The sequence below is a fragment of the Epargyreus clarus genome, unplaced genomic scaffold (assembly GCF_041222505.1).
Source record: "Epargyreus clarus isolate Ecla_fem2 unplaced genomic scaffold, WU_Ecla_fem_2.2 ptg000008l, whole genome shotgun sequence".
In the NCBI taxonomy this organism is placed as follows: domain Eukaryota; kingdom Metazoa; phylum Arthropoda; class Insecta; order Lepidoptera; family Hesperiidae; genus Epargyreus; species Epargyreus clarus.
In genome coordinates, this window is record NW_027332216.1 from 415,284 (window position 1) to 434,171 (window position 18,888).

The 18,888-nt window shown below is 34.1% G+C and overlaps 1 protein-coding gene across 1 annotated transcript in view; it reads right to left on the minus strand.

Moving 5' to 3' along the window:
- LOC140744059 (uncharacterized) overlaps positions 1-18,888 on the minus strand; it is a 49,875-nt gene that overhangs the window by 24,752 nt on the left and 6,235 nt on the right. The window contains exons 2-11 of the mRNA XM_073075513.1: positions 18,294-18,496; positions 17,249-17,412; positions 15,461-15,598; positions 14,187-14,389; positions 9,958-10,093; positions 7,315-7,416; positions 6,750-6,971; positions 6,257-6,357; positions 5,402-5,570; positions 4,668-4,818 (exon numbers count right to left, since the gene is read on the minus strand). Of these exons, the coding sequence (XP_072931614.1) occupies positions 4,668-4,818; positions 5,402-5,570; positions 6,257-6,357; positions 6,750-6,971; positions 7,315-7,416; positions 9,958-10,093; positions 14,187-14,389; positions 15,461-15,598; positions 17,249-17,412; positions 18,294-18,493 (1,586 nt within the window). The 5' untranslated portion in view covers positions 18,494-18,496. The remainder of the gene's footprint in view (positions 1-4,667; positions 4,819-5,401; positions 5,571-6,256; positions 6,358-6,749; positions 6,972-7,314; positions 7,417-9,957; positions 10,094-14,186; positions 14,390-15,460; positions 15,599-17,248; positions 17,413-18,293; positions 18,497-18,888) is intronic.

The window sequence follows — 18,888 nt, forward strand, 5'->3', positions numbered from 1 at the left end:
TTCCATCAGGCAGCCCGTCTGCCTTATCGTTAGGTTACATATAAAAAAAAAAAAAAAAAAAAAAATACACACGCACATAATCGCTTAAAACAAACTTTTCTATCTAAAGTCAGGCATTATTTAATTAACAATAAAAGTGTGTAGCTAAAGGAGATGTTTCATTTTCGGCCATCTTATGTACATTATATCTAAAAAACACGAATAATTTGTATAATTGAAGAAAAGTACACATATATTTTGATAATCTAAAGTATTCTTGTTTAAAAATATTTAAAATAAGCATTCCTCATTGAAATATTAAATATGGCGGAATACTGTCAATGTCAAGTTTTCAAAACTGTCGATGCCGGCCAGGGAACCTATGTGTACCCCACACATAGGTTACTATACTCTTTGGATGTCGATAATTCTGTATTTCGCTGTTTTTGTCGTAAAGTTATTGTTACCTTAGTACTTTACAACCTGGCTTTTGTTTTGGGTATCCCGTCATTATTTCTGAATTTAATTAATTATTTATAATTATTATAACAAAACCACCTTTTAAATAGTATCTGGTTTTATAGATGTAAGTGACATGTCAAATTAAAAAAGAAGAAGTTGTCAATTTGATATGTGTAAAAGTGGATATATACATATTAAATAATAGTGAAATCCAATGTAAACGTTGAATAAATATGTACTGATGAGAAGATTCCATTTCAATCCTGAATATGTTTCTGCTCTGTGCTGCTTACGATTTTGGACTGATTCTACCTTACTTGTTTACCCAGCTTATGTTTTATGGACTCTTGTGATTTTCGTGCGATCGCTATGAATTGTGTTGACAAGGATTTAATATCATCAGGTAAAATATACATCAGTTACTTGTATTAATCGTGAAATAATCGTTAATAATTTTAAACTAAAGGAGCTAATCTTTTTACATTTCTCTTTTTTAGATAATTACAATAGCAAGACAAAGACATTCTTGGGATGACAAAATAATCAGTTATTATTGCAACTGCATCGCCGGGCAACGAACCGTACTCGTAGGTAGCTGCGCTCACATTATGGCCATTGTTTGATGTTGGGCTGAGCTCGTCACAGGATATTACAGAACGTACTACATGATTGGATGAAAATATTGAGAAGGAAAGATATTGAAAATGAATAAAAAATGTATCTAAATGAAGAATAAATAAAATATTACCTAAATGTGATCTTAAAGTTGTTTTATTTACACACTTAAATGATTTAACTAAAATAAATTGGTATAGAAGTATATATTTTGTTATGTTTGATTTAAGTCAAGATTTATGAAAGTAAATATAATTAATGTTTATCAAATATAGGTATTGTTTCTCAATACATACAATACAATATTTATATATCTATATACGCCCATTCGCATAAATATATATTAAAAAGTATATGCATATAGTAAGTTAAAATAGAATGACAGATGACATTATTACGGTAATCACTACCGCCATGATGTTTTTCCACTGTTGTGTTGCAAGTTTAAGCGTAAATTATTGTTTTTTAACAATTAAACAAACATGATTTGAAGAAAATGAACCCCTACGAATTGTTTTTTGCATGTTTTCTTAGTTTTTAGTATAGTGTACAAAAGGTGGCCGGGAGCCCATACATTTTGAAACATCTCCTTTATGTACTCAAAAAAACAAATAAACAATCGTACCGAGGAATCTACATTTCTATAGTGATAATCTAACGCGTTCAACACATAGTACAAAGTAATAAAGGATGTTAAAAATATTTTCGAAATATTTTTCATACTGAAAAATTTCATGACACTTACAAGTGAAGTCTAGTAGCTAATGTTTGAGTGTATGTACTCGTATGTATGTCTTTCTTTAGCACTGCAGCCTTAACGTATTTTAACATATGAGGTATTGTTGGATTCGTCTAAATTTGTGGGTGGTAAAGACTATATTTTTAGGTAGTCGAGTTTTTGTATTAAATAGTTATCTCGTAAATAAATATTGTTCCCCTTTTGTACAGTTTTAATATCCGAAGTATATTTAGCAACTTCAAATAGGATATCGCACGCTTGTACGGATCCTGCAATAAATTCAACCTTGACTCCAACGTACAGTCCAGATCTACGATTAAAATAGACGTGACATTTCTCAAAATTAGTCCTTAAATTGTTGTACCTAGAAGTAACGATGGGCGATTTTTGTGATATAAAACATATATACGGTCGAATTGAGAAACCTCTTCCTTTTTTGAAGTCGGTTAAAAAAAATCGAATAAATTGACAATCTCCGGAATCAACAATCGATTGTCGATTTATTCCTAGTTAACCATAAACAATCGAATAACACTCGAAGTTCGAATAAAAATTCAAATTAAAATCAACGTTCGAATAACAATCGACGTTCGAATAACAATCCACGTTCGAGTGCCATACAACGTTTGAATAATAATCGACGTTCGAATGACAATCAATGTTTGAATAACAATTGACGTTCGAATAAAAATCGACGTTCGAATGACAATCAATGTTTGAATAACAATCGACGTTCGAATAACAATCGAAGTTTGAATGACATACAACGTTTGAATAACAATCGACGTTCGAATGACAATCAACGTTTGAATAACAATCGACGTTCGAATGACAATCGACGTTTGAATGACAATCGACGATCGAATTACAATCGACGTTCGAATGACTGAATGAAGTTATGACGAATAACAATCCACGACTGTATATAAATGTAAAGTAACGCAATGCAATGTTATTCGAGTGCAACCGAACACAATAACAATTGAATAATTCGATTGTTTTAGGAACAATCGAGCATCGCTATCTAGAAGTACAACAAGTACCTATACCTTCGTTACTTCGTAGCTAATAGCTAATTCGATCATAGCTAACTATAGAAGAAAATATTTGTAAAGATTACTATCTTATCTAATAGCTAACTTATCTTAGCTTATTATATAATACGGAAGTAACAAAAGATTATAACGTATAATAACCAATAATCAACAGGTAATATAAGAGTCCTACTTTAAGTCGGTCATAGGTGCGTTGTTACCCATGGGGACTAAGTTGGAACGCTTCGAATAAGCATGTCTCCCTTACTTCTATACTCCCTTACTTACTTTATTGTTGTTATAAGCAGAACTTGATGTGGCGGTGAAGCTTCTGGAGTTGAATCACAAATGGTTTTACAATTTTAAGTAGGTAAGACATCTATGTCCAGTAAGTGACCCCGGGAAGGACGGCGGTATGTGTTGTCGCCAGAGTGAACACCAGATGGTGTGGGAGAAGAGAAAACTGCAGCCCCAGGGCAGAGCCCGATCGGGACATCGCGCTTGGAGGATTCCGGTGGCGTTCCGTTGGAGATCCCGGAGTTCTCCAACAAGCGTTGAGGACAGCCACTGTGGGGTTTAAGTGCGGTAAAAATCCCACATAACCCGGCGTCGCTCCCACGTCGTCGGGTACCTTTTTAAGGTTTCCTCCTCGATAAGAAAAAGGAAAAAAAGGTAAGACCTCTATGACCTTAGATATCGACATTAGATAGGATATCTGCCCTATTTGCAATCCATTAGAGATGTTGACGAGTTCAACTGTGGCAGTGACCGTTTAACATAAGGTAGGTTGGTGCTCGTTTGCTACTTGCATTACTTAAAAACTTTTTACAAAAAGAAAATGTATAGAATATCTTTTTTTAAATATTATAGAAAACAAATCTCATCATACTAAATTCTTAAGGAACCCTTGACATAGTGCCTTAAGAGCCACCTATGCCCCTCGAGCCAGTTGCGTTAGTGATCGATACCCCTTGATGCATATGTATCGCCTCTTAACTCTATTGCACTCTACATCTTAATGGTCTTACAGAGCTAACATTGACTGATAAGGTACTTAAGCTTAAGGTCTATGAGCAAGTAATTTAATACAGGAATACTTTATTAAATGTAAATGATTAATAAAAAGGTTAATTCAAATTTTTGCACCTAAGGGGACGAAATATGTGATGATGTTTGTTTCTATCAAATTATTCAAATTATTGCCCCATTCTTTTAAATTTATAAGTAAATAAAATTCATTTTAATTTTTGTTTATGTTTGTCGGTCTGTATTACCTAACTCTAAAGATTGATGAACCGATTATAATGAGATTTTGTAGATAATGGAACTTTTGACTTCATAATATTGAGAGCTATTGCATAAAACTTGAAGAAAGAAAAATTATCATCATAGGCGGTGTATAGTAAATTTCAGTAAAATAAACATAAAACCAGTTATATAATATTTTGATACACACTTTATTATGGGATTAAAGTATTATTATTAATATAAATTAACATAATAATCGATATTTATTATTATTTATCACTTATCAAAACGTAGAATATTATAAACCTTATTTATAAATACTAACTTAAAGCCTATTAATAAAATCACTTTAACTGTCTTCTGAGTTAGCGTTATAATTTCCAATACTTCAGCCTCGAGGCCCCTCGCAAACTACATACTTTTTAACGGACGATAGTGTCGGGCTTGCAACGATTGCAACGATTTGATATCGGCCGATAGAAAAGTTTGACGAGCTAGACTATAGCCTTCAAACTTGTCTATCGGTAAACTATCGGCCGATATCTATCGGTAAATTTGCGGTGCTTTAAGGGTTCTATTTCCGTAGCTTGAAGCGAGCCCAGTGGCCTCCTTCTATCCTGATGTTGAAGGAGTCTTTGGCCAGCTTAACGGGGTTAGCGGTCTTCTCGCAAGGCGACAGCTCCATGTGACGGAGAATCTGGTATATCAGCACCTTGAGCTCACACAGAGCGAAACGAGATCCTAGAACAGAAGACAGAAGAATTCAAATGTGTATGAGAGGTAACTCCAAGCGACAAAACTCACTGAACTTTTGCAAACACGTTTTTGTTTCTGTTGATATTTTCGTAAACTTATTTTAAAACTTATGTATTAATTGGACATAGTTAGCCTTACAAATTGGATTTGGTTTTCGTCTGTAATTTAGATACAAAGGGTAGATACATCTAAACCACGTCCGTTGGTCAACTATGTTTTAAATTGCGGCGAGTTTCCGCTACTCGTCAAGAGATGGCGAGTATTCCAAATCACGCTTTCGAAGTTTTCTCAATATCAAGCATATATTCAAGCTATCGAAGCACTACTTGCTTCGATCGCACTGGTCGCTCCACGGGCATGGTCACCCAGCCCGGCGGGAGATATGCCTTTGCCAAAAATCTATGCATCACACGTAGTTCCACACAAGTACGATTCTAAGGTAGTTATGGTACCTACTGTGATATATAATTTTATTTTTTTAAACCATGTTATTATAAGATAGCAAAAAATTGGATCCGATAATTTAGAGTCGTAAAATCATTTAAGTATTTTTGTCAAAGAAACATACCTATACAATTCCTGGGTCCAAGTCCAAAAGGCATGTAAGCGAGGGGATTTATCTGATGCTTGTTCGCTTCGGAAAACCGTTCAGGATCGAACTTCTCTGGGTCCGGGAAGTACGCCGCGTCGTGATGGATGGCCCAGGTCGGCACCGATAGGCTTTCGCCTTTACGAATCTGTAACAATAATTCGGTATGTCTCAACATCATCTGTAACAATAATATTAATCCAGAAATATCGTTGTGACAGCCCTACATTACTGGCAAAGAATACAAAACGTTTTTGAACATTAAAAAATATTCACTTCTTATTTTCAAATTCCGGCCCGAGGTTTGCAGTAAGTATATAATTTTAGACAAATATGTATTTCAATATAGACAAATTTCAATATGTTTAATACTTTGGCGTGATCACCATACCATGTTTAAATATGGTAAAAAAAGCGTTTCGTGAGTACAAATCATAATTTAAAATTTGTCAATCCCGCGATAATACTATTCTAAAATCATATATTCCGATTTAGGTAATCCGGACGATGGCACGGTACATTGATATAGACCAACATTTTGCCTAAACAGTATATAGATAACGAAAGTGCTATGAGCATTCTCCGTTTCACTATCGCAACTGTTTTTCTGTACATGTTGACCTCCTTATAGTTGTTGAAAGTTCTTATTTTAAAACAACAGAGTATAACAAAGGGATTACCTTATTTATATAACCTTATTTTCTTCTTTAGATAGATCTCTTTGCTCATTATTTATTTCTTTCATATAAACATTACATTTTAATTATTTAATTACATAAAAAATGTTTAATTTCTATTTATTTTTCAAACTTCTAAAAAACGTAAAAAACTTACAATGTAGTCGCGAGTGGCTTTGTCGTTCGGTTTGCCCAGATTGTAGTCTTTGACGCACAGCCTGTCCAACACGATGGCTGGTGGCCACAGCCTCAATACCTCTGTACAGACATTGGTTTATTAGTCATACAAGGCAATGAACTTTAATATAAATGAGCTTTTTCTTATAGTTTGTGATTTAAAATTGTCTTCGAAAATTTGTCTGTATAAGCGACATTATTCGTTAGCGCAATAATACATGATGTTTTTTTTATTTATTTTCCAAATGAACTCCTTCATTCCCGGCTAGAGAAATATAGTTCTTAAAATCCTATTTTTTTTTTTAATTTAACCATGCAGTTAGTTTGTATCAATTATTTCTCGTAACTTTTTTCAGTATGTTTCACATTAATTTCGGGTTTGATTTTCCACGTACACTTAAAAATCACGCTGTATCTCAACAATGGCTTTCGTCATAAAACATGTTTTTTCCTCATAGATTTAAACCACTTACCAGAAACAACCATATCCATGTACGTCATGTTTTGAATGGAGTTGTAGTCAAACTTTCCGCCCTTCTTCTCATCGTACTCCTTGATCTCCTGATACAGCCTCTCTTGGACATCTGGGTGCATTGCCAGCTCGTGGAGGGCGAAGGACATAGCAGAAGAAATGGTCTCGAAACCAGCGATGAAGAAGAGCACCGCTTGGGCGATTAGATCGTCGTCTGTCCAAACTGGAAAAGACCATCTATCATTATAAATTTCTTGAATTTAGTAAACGATTTTATGCTACGGGATTACATATGAAGTGAAATGAAATAATTAAAGTTCAATCACATTTTTAAACTGTACCTAATTGTGTTTTTATAGTTAGTTCTAATATTATGGTTAGCGTCATAGAGATACACATAAGGTTTTCATCAACATAATATATCGAGGTAAATAAACTCATACTATCGCATCTACAGTTTGTGTATGTCATTCCTAATCAATATTGAATTACGAAGACTAAAAGCGGAATAAGTCGTGATGTAGTATTTTAGATGACAAAATACATTATTACAAGAATATTTTTACCTTTGGCGTGATTCTTCTTGCCAACTGACGATTCTTCTACCACCGCGAAGCCAGCGTCCTTGGCAACATTCCCGTTTGAATGGTCATCGTGTGACAGTTTTCCTGATAGAAGAACAATAATGTTATTATTATGTATTTGTACGTTATGAAAATAACGGTAACAGACGAGCATTTAGACCACTTAATGACAAGCGGTCCTTATCACTTAAAGACTCGACATCAATTCAATATATAACGTATTAACTAAAATCGTTGTATAACAATGTACTTATAACAATAATCTTTTCCAGGGAAGGAACGTCTTGCGTAAATCTCTGCCTATTCTCTAGGTTTCTTTATAAACATTTCTTTGAAAGTAATAAACTGGAAGAAACTATTTTTTATCCTAGTCTTAAACTTGCAATTTTCGCACTTTGAACCCAGATTAGTATGATATCTAACGATCGTTATTAATAATAAATTTATCTATTTTAACCTACCAAAGGTCGAAGTTTGACAATATTTATTATGTAGAAACTTTCAAATGTCTGTCAAACTTTAAATATTACATAAATTAATAAATAAAACTTTCGTACGCAAAACATAGGATAATCTCATTATTAATAAAGGACCTAAAGCAAGGTCTACAAGTTCGCATTGAAAATATTTCGCTGTTTCAGAAGGTATACCAAAATAAGAAAAGCGTTAATAACATTATCAGCGTCGCACCAAACTCGTTGAACAACGTTCCCGATTAATCACCCCTCGAGTGGCACGTAATCTTTTGTTTTTGTAACAATTACTGCGACGGAGCTTGCGTTATCAGTGCTTGTAGCTGTTTAGCCACTCGACAAACTTCCTAGACTGTTTCAGATTTACGTAAGCGCTAATGTTGAAGCATTTGTTTTCTTTTGTGTTTTTTGTTATTATATAAAAGTAGCAGACACAATAGCATCCACCTGGTGGTAAGCGATTTCTCCCGCCCGTGGACATCTGTAATCAGCCCCAGATGGGATTAGATATTCCTACCTGAGGTCGGCCACAGATGCGCCGCGACCCCAGAGGACTGAGTTGGAACGCCCTTCAAATCAGAACACAACAGCGCTTAAGACTGCTGTTATGAGGCAGAAATAGGTGTGGCGGTGGTGTAGCCGGAGTCGAACCACAAAGGGTTCTACCAGCTTCCAAAAATAAATAAAAATGTGTAGTGTATGTATAGTGTTTTAAATATTAATACCTATGAAGGATTTTGCGTCGGCATCTTTGTTATTGCGCATATTAATGCTGTGCACATAGACATATAATAAATTGCTATTCTTACTATGTCTGATGCGTTCATCGTTCATAAATTAAAACGTTTAAAGGTGCTATATTTGTACGACGCAATGGAAGCCCGTGTCTTTAAGTGGTTCCAATGACAAATACAATAACAAATAGGAGCAGTTATGTACTTAATATTCTTTATACTCTTCAAAGCAAAAATAGTAACACTGGTATTATGAGACATATATATAAGCGTGACGGTGGCAATCGTACAAAACCACGTAGAGATATACTATATCACATGTTAACCGGTTATTTTTGTTCATTAGGATCTTATAGAGGTTTTTCATGAAGACCAACGGGAAAAATATACTCAAAATGTAAATCATTTATAATGATTCCAATATATTTTGGTAGTGTCATTTTAAAGCGCAATTCATCCAAAATAATGATTGTAAATTTGATTAATTACACGACTACATGCAATTATGTTAAAGTACTATGGTCATTATATTAAAATTTTGTTGTGAATTCATTTAATGTACTTCTATAGAATATTTTGTATTTTTGATTTCAATGTTTATTCCTTGATGGGCTTTCATCCCATAATTAGCTTCTTTATAGAGCATTTTTTAAATAGGTTCAATGACAAAATTTCATGTTTATCTGTTTAAGCTGTGCATTGTTTGACTGTAAATATAAAGTATATAAAGATCTTTTATGTACTGAATTTTTTATCAATTTTCCCAATAGGTACTCAACTAAGTAGAAAAAATATATCCGACAAGTCAAAAGAGAAAATAAGTACGGGGCCTGAGAAAAGTATCAAACCCACATCAAATAAGAATTAAGGAAGCCGGGAACTAAGGAAAATATCATACTCGTTCCAAACAGTAGGTATTTAAATAAGCTAAACTGAGAAAATCCGAAAAAGGGTGTTGTACGCCTACACTGCAAGATTCCGTAATAATGATGCATATTTATTTCTTTGGTGGCCAATATGTTTGTGTTGCATCATCATCAACCCATTACTGTCCCACTGCTGGGCACGGGTCTCCTCTCAGAATGAGAAGGATTAGGCCATAGTCCACCACGCTGGCCAAGTGCGAATTGGTAGACTTCACATACCTTTGAAAGAGGCCGAGTTTTCTTAACCACAAGGCTATCATTGTGTTGCATAGTATTTCTTAAAGGGTGTGGAACACAAAGTTATTTTCGCGGCCTTAACTCTAAATCTACATGACATGATTTTCAAAACTAAACGAATTGTTTTTGTAAGTTCTACCAATATTTTGTAGATTTTTTACTCACACATGAATGCAGATGTAAACTGGACGAAATTCATTTCAATTTTTTACGATTATTAAAATGTATATTTTCAATCAGCTAAAGTATTGTTACCTTTCTTAACCTGCATCAGCAGATGGATCATATCAGGTCTGATGATGTTCTTGGCTTCCCGTTCTCCCATGGTGTCCAGCACAAGGTTGGTGAAGAAGCTCCTGGTGGTTGCGGTGAACAAGGTCAGGTTCAGCCACTAGACAAAGAAATGGGCAAGATTAAGTAAAGTCTATCTAGACTTTTGTAGTTAAAAACAATGAAATACCTTATGCTTATTTTTGTGTAGGGGCATGGAGCCCTTTAGAAACCGTCAGTAACATTTTGTAAATCTTTCACCCAATCCTGAAATTACGTTAATATTAGTTTGTAAGTTTATAGTAAGGCAATGCTTTTGTAAAAATGCAGAGATGCTTAAAAACAGAGCATCAACGTCATATTGTAACAACTAATTTTAAAAATAATTAAGAACCTAAAAAAAAACAAAAATGCAATTAGTATACATTGTAAGTTACTTTAAATTATGATTATGTTGTTGTTGTGGTGCTTTTTATTAACTTTTTTGAGAACTTACAAAAACGAAACAGTAATTGTATCCTTTGTCATTCAGGTGCATCGGATAAACCAAATAAAGGATGTTATTAAATTTGGTAGAATTAAATAAAAACTCGCTCGGCACTCGGAGGGTTCCGCATCACCAGATTTTCATTTATTTTTAATTTTAGTATTTGGTATTATAGCGACTACCGTTCTACATTATCTGTAAAAAAATCAAGTTTCTATCTATTATAGTTCTAGCGATAGAGCCCTGTTCCGTTTTTACCCTTTGGATATGGAACCCTAAGTAGATTCTCTTATGGTTATTGTATTTATAGTTATTTATTTTTTAAATAATCACTTTTTATTGTCTGTTATCGTAGTCCTAACTTATAAAAGGGGCATATCTTATAAAATGGCAGTTATTTTGTAATTATAGTCAGACCTAGAAATTATTTAGACAAACTGTACCCTTAGTATGCATTTTGACGTTTTTACAAAAAATACTGTTTTTCCAATCAGTTCTGATACAGGCGCTGATTGGAAATGGATGGCCAAATACGTAAACAAAGACGAAAGCAGTCATTTTTGTAAAAAACGTAAAAACTCATACTAAAGGTACTGTTCATTCAATTTAGGCACGGAATCCTAAAATTAGTGTAAGTAAACAAACGCGTCACGCCGACGCCGTATGTTCCCTTGACCTTCACTGAACTTGACTTTGGCTTATTGATTGAACCTTAAGCTTGATTCACACTCGCTCCTTTATCGTGGTTCATAACTTACAACGTTGCATTCACCTTATTGATTAGACCTTAAGCTTGAGTCATATTTATTTTTTATTGCTTCAATTTACTTTTGATTGAAATTGGTATGTACTGAAATTATTATTATCATCACGTGCATTGACTTTATTGATTGTACATTAAGTTTGATTCACACTACTCCTTTGTCGTGTTATAAACTTTTTATGAACTTTATCGCTGCATTTACCTTTTCAATTAGACTTCAAGCTGGAATCACACTGAAACTTTTATGGGTAGCATTTATTTCTTTATTTATCATAATTAGTAACTTCGTAATGAATTCACTACACTGATTGTAAATAAAGCTTCATTCACATTGCCTTTTTTATTTCATTGATTTTCACTAACGTCATTACGATTATAATTATTGATAATATTGATCCTATTTATAAGCGTCCGGTTGATAATTTGATGGATATTGGTGCTTCGACTGATAATAAAAGTCAAGGGCGTATCGATATGCATATATTTTGCTATTGCCTGAAATATTTACATCAAAAAGAAAAATAAAATTGTTATTTAGATCAATGAAATTAACAAATACTAATAAATGTAAATATTTACTCAAAATGTCTACAAAATGTATTAATTTTTATCCCAAATATTTATTTTTGGCATTAATAATATTGGAAAATGTTGCCTTAGTCATATGCAGAATTGTTTTCTAAAAAATTGTTTACTAAATAGTTTGAGAGTTTGGCCGACTGTGGCAGAATGATTTTTAATCTGTGGTGCGGTGAGGCGCGGTGCGGCGTGGCGGGAGAAATTGAGTTTTGGCGGGAAGCTAATTGTCATAATCGTCATTATTATAAAATATTTATGAAAATATATCATCTTCCTCTAAATGTTTCTTTTATTGTGATACACTCAAGAAATATAGCTAGCATTATATTGAGTCGAAATCTCAGATCAGAATCTCAGAATAGACAGATTTATAACTACGATAAGGCCTCGTTATTTATCGCAGGCACAAAAGATAAGATGTCGTTGACTGTTTCCTAAATGATTTATAATTAGTTTACTGAGCATGTACAATCTACCGCTAATGATATAGGGACTTTTTGTGACAAGTCATTTTAATTTGATTGCATACACGTGTATAATAAATTTTGATGTATATATAGAAAACGAAAAAAAAAACTTTTAAAGAAAAATATTGATTTGGTACAATTACATACGATTGTACAATTACATACCTAGAAATAAATATCCCTTCCAATAAATCATAGAACAAAAAAAGTACATCAGTTAGTTTTGACCACCCCCGTCCTACTTAGGCATCCAACAGCGTTTTTTTGTAAACAAAAAGTTTGTGAACTGGGGTTACGCGAAGTTTTAGTCATATTTATTACATCCTGGTATATTAGAAATTAAGTATTATTATCTATCGTAACATATTTGCATCTATTAAGTTTCTAAAATAAAGCGTGAGTTAGACTTCAACATAATCACTACATTTTAGAATTATCAGACTTCTTTCATTTATAGCTTCCTTTCTTTCTTTCTTCCAATATTTGACGCGGACTATACCTGCCACGTAATCCATTTTTATACTTTTCGAAGAACAATGAATAAAGAAAGTTCCGCAAATATGTAGTATGTTTCCACACGAATGTACAAAACTGTAAAGCTTCAGGTATCAAAAACTAAAGCATGAGTTAGACTTCAACACAATCAATACATTTTAGAATTATCAGACTTCTTTCATTAATAGCTTTCTTTCTTTCAATGCTCAGTATGTTTCCACCCGAATGTACAAAACCATAAAGCTCCGTCCATTACTCCGTAACCCTTATTGAGTGTCAACCCTCACTCAATGTCACGGGATTTTTAGCTGAATTTAAGGGTTGATATATCTGATGCATATATTTATTTTAAAATCAAGTGTTCTGGATTGACGAAGTTCGAAATCGTGCTCATATCAATCAGGATTTTCATTTCGTTAAGTAGACGTTTCTGTAAGATTTGTATAGGGTATTTTTACTGACTCAGGAGGGTAATGTTTTACGAGCGTATGTATGTACTCGTATGTGTTCCTCATTCTTTCTCACGTCCTGCAGCCTAAACGGACTATGACAAATAAGTTGACGGCAAATTTTTAAACGGTTTGGTTTATGTGCTCAAGAATAAATCCCTAGTTTATATCAATTAGGGGCTATCTCCGTAGCAGTTACGACAGGACTATCCCACAAAAGTTAAATTTAAACAGGAGCCTATAGCGACATTTGGTTTCTAAGTACGAGTAAAAAAAGTCGTGTAAGTAATTAGAGATTGGAGCCGCGTGTTTAAATAAAGCATAAGTAATTATAATATCCTACAAGTTATAACCAGTGCAACAATACATCATTATATCAACGTACAAACAATGTGCATCATAAGATCAAACAGGTATCAGTTACCTGTGCAACATGTTGATTATAGTTATTAAGTACCTGGCGTTGGGTTAGTACGTAATTGCCTGTAATTTGATTGCTTTGAACAACTATATATTAGAAATATGCGGTTTTGAGCTACCATTTTAAATATATCTGTTAAAATTATTTATTAGCGATTCGCAAAGCCCATCACGGGCCTGGTAAAAGACGCGAGCCGTTTCACTTAGTTCTTTATGGAAGCAATGAATGTGTGACTAAGCTCGAAAATATAATCATTTCAGAGGTTAATTACAGTTGTCCATGCAAGACAACTACAAATGGCCAATGGCCAATTACAAATGACCATCCTATGTACCTCACATTGCATGGTCTTAAAATCTTAAATTGAAAAAGAGTATTTTATCTGTTGTTTATACTGAGGACGCATATAAGACGAATGACATGCATACAAATATCCCCACTCAAAACAGAATTCTATATAAATTGTTAAATAGATATCCTCATGACCGGAGTCGAAGCTAGAACCATCAGATTGTAAATAACTAATAGTATAAATATCAATTATTTAACGAACCTTAACCAGTGCGGGGCACGAGGTGTACAGGAAGAACATCATCAGCTGCTTGAATTTAAACGTGGAGGCAGTCTTCCCCATCTCGTAGAACGTGTTGTTTTCCTCCGTATGGGAGTCCACTTTGAGTCCAAATGCGCAAGAGGCGATCACGTCGTTAGCGTAGCGGGTAGTCAGGTCCTTCACGTCTACATCGAGGTAGCCAACTGCAAAAACAATATCAGTGATAGTTTTGTTCAGAATAATGAGATGAGGTAGAAGAATAAGTTAAAGGACAATGGTTTCATACGTCGCGGCATACTTATTTCTGTCTTAAACATTTAATGCTGCTGTTTTCTGATTATTAAGATGTGGTAATAAAAGATGCTTATATGAGGCATTCAAGTTAGTTCTCAGGGGTACCGGCATATATGTGATCGTTATCATTAGGTTTTCATTCCTGTCTTGGGTTGAATTCCCATGTCCGGAGGCAGGTAGCCATTTACCATTAGACGGACTACATGCTCGCTGGATACATCTTTTGTAAATTTCAGTATTTTATTAAATGACCTAAGTCTATTATTTGAATAACTAAGATCCAAGACCAGAAGAAATGGCAATAAATATAAGACGTCAAATTCACAAATGCTATAGTAAGTATTACATTAATTAGCAAAACAGTATTATTAGCCTTGTAGCAATGACGTAAACCTTTGATTGACCCCAATAATAAATTCCTTTTTGGCGGAACTATTATTTCAACCACTTGAGCCAATTGGACGTTTATTTGCACTGGACTGGGCCCTTGAAACATACATGACACGCATGCGTGCTTCTAAATAACGTGTTGTTTAATCCCGACGAATCAGGTATTGTTAGTAATTTGATTGTGATTAGACGATGATTGCTCACGGAAGTCATGATGAGCGTCAACGATAATTGTAGGTACAATATTTATGCGGATGAATGTAGTTTTTTGCGTAGTTAATTTTTGATTCTAAAAATCTGTTGCTTGCAATTCAAAATACGTCTTGTTGGGTTCTAATTTGCTGAATGATCAGATTTTCATAAGGTTTTAATACTTTGTTTAGGGAGACATATTTGTCTGGGGCGTTTCAACTTGACCCTCAAGTGTAGTAACGCATCTGTTGTCAACCTCAGGAAGAATTCTATTCTCATCTTATCTGGGATTGATTATAGATGTCTATGAACGGCAGTAGCTATTTTATCATCAGGTGGACTGTAAGCGTATTTGCTGCTACTAAATTACAAAAAAATAATAGAGATTAGATGCTTACCTCCTGAAGCTTCGATCTTCTTCTCGAGTACTTTCAACATCTGGTGCCCGACCTCATCCATGAAGGGGACCATCAGCTTAATCTTCGAGCTCGTAAACGCTGGGCTAAGGGTCGAGCGCATGTCTTTCCATTCTTGACCTGGAACAAGAAAAATATTTATCAACTGTTCCTATAAAATATGAGTATGTATGCTATGCTGACTAAAAGGGTCCATGAAATATTAACTTTAATTAAATTAGGTTTAAGCAGGGACATGTCGTGTATGCAGTAAGGTAAATATTTCGGATTGGAACACATGCATTCCAACTTGTTTCTATAATGCAGACTTACAGTGCTGTTAGAAAATGTAAAACATTGAAATGGTTGATTATAATATATACTGAAACATGTTATGTGTAATATAGGGTGTATAAACCGGTAATATTATCTGCTTAAAGTTAAAGATTCACTGTTTTATCTAGTAGTGTAAAAAAAACATTTGCAGCATAATTCTAGATAGTAACAACAGTATATTAACATAGTATATTGAATTTTGGTCCAGTACATAATTTTTATAAAATATTACTCCAAAAATGTTTAACAATTTCCCAAGCATTTTTCCGTGGAGTGAATTTGTAAAATGAAAAGTTAGCACATTAACAAAACATACTCAAATAAGCGGATATAAAACAAAAGTTTTAAATGGCTCAACAGTAAAACTTAGAATTACAAGGTACATTTGTAACATAACTTCATAACTTTGTACAGCAGTTGAGCAATAAAATGAATTTGTGGGCTCGTAACTTCACACTTCGGAGATGTTGCTCATAAATTCTAGACCTTTATCCATCACTAAGTAAATCGATTTGCTGTGAAAATGGTAATGGAGATTTTGGGAATGGTTAGATAATTTTCAGGTTTCGCGTAAAAAAGAGAAAACATTGAACATTGTTCAACTAGCTACTATAGCATCCTCAAAATAGTTTCCTTTACAAGGATAAATAGTTTAAGCCTTAATCTCTTTACTCATCTATCATCTCATTTCTGACATAATCACTACACGTATGTATAGTTCATCGACCGACTACCAATAATGCAAAATATAAATGACATTATTTTATAACATATAATTGTAATTTTATCAGTACATGTAATGTTAATTGTTACAGTATGTTTAATTGTCCTGTAGCTTTCGTTTAAGAGGGGACTCTAAAAATTGAGTTCACCGCATGTTGACTTGCATGTCAAGATGCGGTGAACCATAGTACACACTACACAGGCCGTAGCGCCGTTACTTTATTTTCCTGCGCTTTTGTTGGTACATTTTATTGCATGCAAACCACCGTTTTATTTGGCGCCGCACCCCTTTGTAGTGACTTTGTACGCTCTATTTTGCAATATTTCGACCATTTTGTTATGGATGAATGTGTGTGATCTGCAAGTCCAGTTTATTTAGCCACGCAACAAAATGAACACGCGAAACGACTTTGATGGACTGTAAAGGGACTTCACACTTTAGAGGAAGGGGTATATATGCACAAGAGTGATAAAATGTATAGTGTGCTTTTTACTTTAAAAAATTAAATATGCGAAAGTCTCCGTAAAATTACTATTAATTTGTGTATCTACGGGGATCTTACGTAGACTACTCCCAGCTTTAATATAATGTGTATTTGTATATATAATACTTGTGTGTGTCACCTTCGGATAAATGAATCATATAATCTAGATTTTTAATAAATAACTAATTTAAAAATTAAACACCCTGTATATACGAAAGAAGTCTTAAAAATATTGTTAAATGAGTACCTCTCAATGAGAAGAGGTTCCTCGCGAAGATCGGTTCGTTCTGCTCATCAACGATCCCACGATGGTCCAGGAAGTGCTCGAAGTCTTTAATCGTGACCTTCTTTATCAAGTCCATGTCTCGAACGACCAGCATCGGGTTCAGCAGCTCATATCGTCCAACAAATCTGTAGGAAAAACGCTATTTTATTTAATATAAGTAAACATTTAAGCTAGAACACAGCAGTGTTTATTTCTCCTGTTAAAATATAGTAATAGAAAAGCCAAGTAAAAGACAAGATTAGAGAGGGAATTCGGATTAAGATGCACGAAGATTAGGTCTGGCCATGCAGCAAGGCAACGCCGCAGCGTTTTGGGAACCATGCCCCATACGAAAATTTTAGACGGATTATTTTAATTATTATTTTTTGTAAATTTTGCAAATAAGTTTTTTTTTGTTGGTCCATAGTTTAATTAATTACCTTTTTACTTTAAATTTCATGTATTTAGTAAAATTGAATAATAAAGGAAATAAATTGGATTGCTAAGGATTGTACCACGTTTAGGTAAATACAAGTTTAAGCTAATTAGTTGCTACCCTTGACTACTACGTCACATAAACTGTCTACTTAGGCATATTTGTAATTATTATATTTGTAGAAACAACATTATGATTGCTTATCAAAGCCATTGTTATAATAAAATGTATTCAGTGATTCATTTGACTTAACTGTATTTAGTTAATAATTATACTGAAAATATAATTTTGTTTTAGCATTCTGTACATCAGACTTGGTTGTAATTCGATGTTAAAATACTCATAATACAAAGGCTCTACGATTTTATTATGAGTATTTGAAAAAGAAATAGACTATTTTACAAGAATTAGACTTATATAATATTAGGCTAATCATTAGAATAAAATTAGGGTAAAAGATACAATGGGACATGTACATCGTACATAGTACATCGAGGAGCTAAGCTTCAATATAAAAGACTATTTATCAATACGTCGCGTCGTTGCGAATATCATATACTTATAATATCGAATAAGTAATCTGAATCCTACCTTTCTTCCGGGAAGCTAGTATACAGTTCCAGGACATCATCCACGAAGTGGGTGCGTCTCGTCAGTATTCCCAACATGTTGCCAGCAATTGGGAGGGGCCTGAGTGTCTTCACTCCATTTCTGCTGAATTTGGTGTAAATCTGACGAAGGTACAGAGTCAACGCTGCGACGAGCACCACAGTCCATATTAGGAATATCATGATCTGGGGACAAGGTAAATTCATTAATAAAATTCTATACCACTGCCGGGCACAGATCTCCTTTGACTGAGAAGGTTTTGGGGGTCATAGTCAATAACGTTGGAGGTGACAGAACTCTCTGTGGCTCGAGTCCAGCGGCCGCACCGCCACACCTATTTCTGCCTCATAACAGCTGCTGTGGTCTGGTTTGAAGGGTGTGATAAGGGAGGCATAGGTTTTCGGAGCATTCCACCTTAGTCCTCATGAGAAACGGCGCATCTGTGGCCGACTTCATGTAGGATATTAATATTGTCTGGGGTTGATTAAAGATGTTCATGGGCGGCAGTAGCCACTTATCAGTTGACTGCATGCGCTTCCGCTACTTTTACATAATAAAAAAGCCTCATCATTTAATC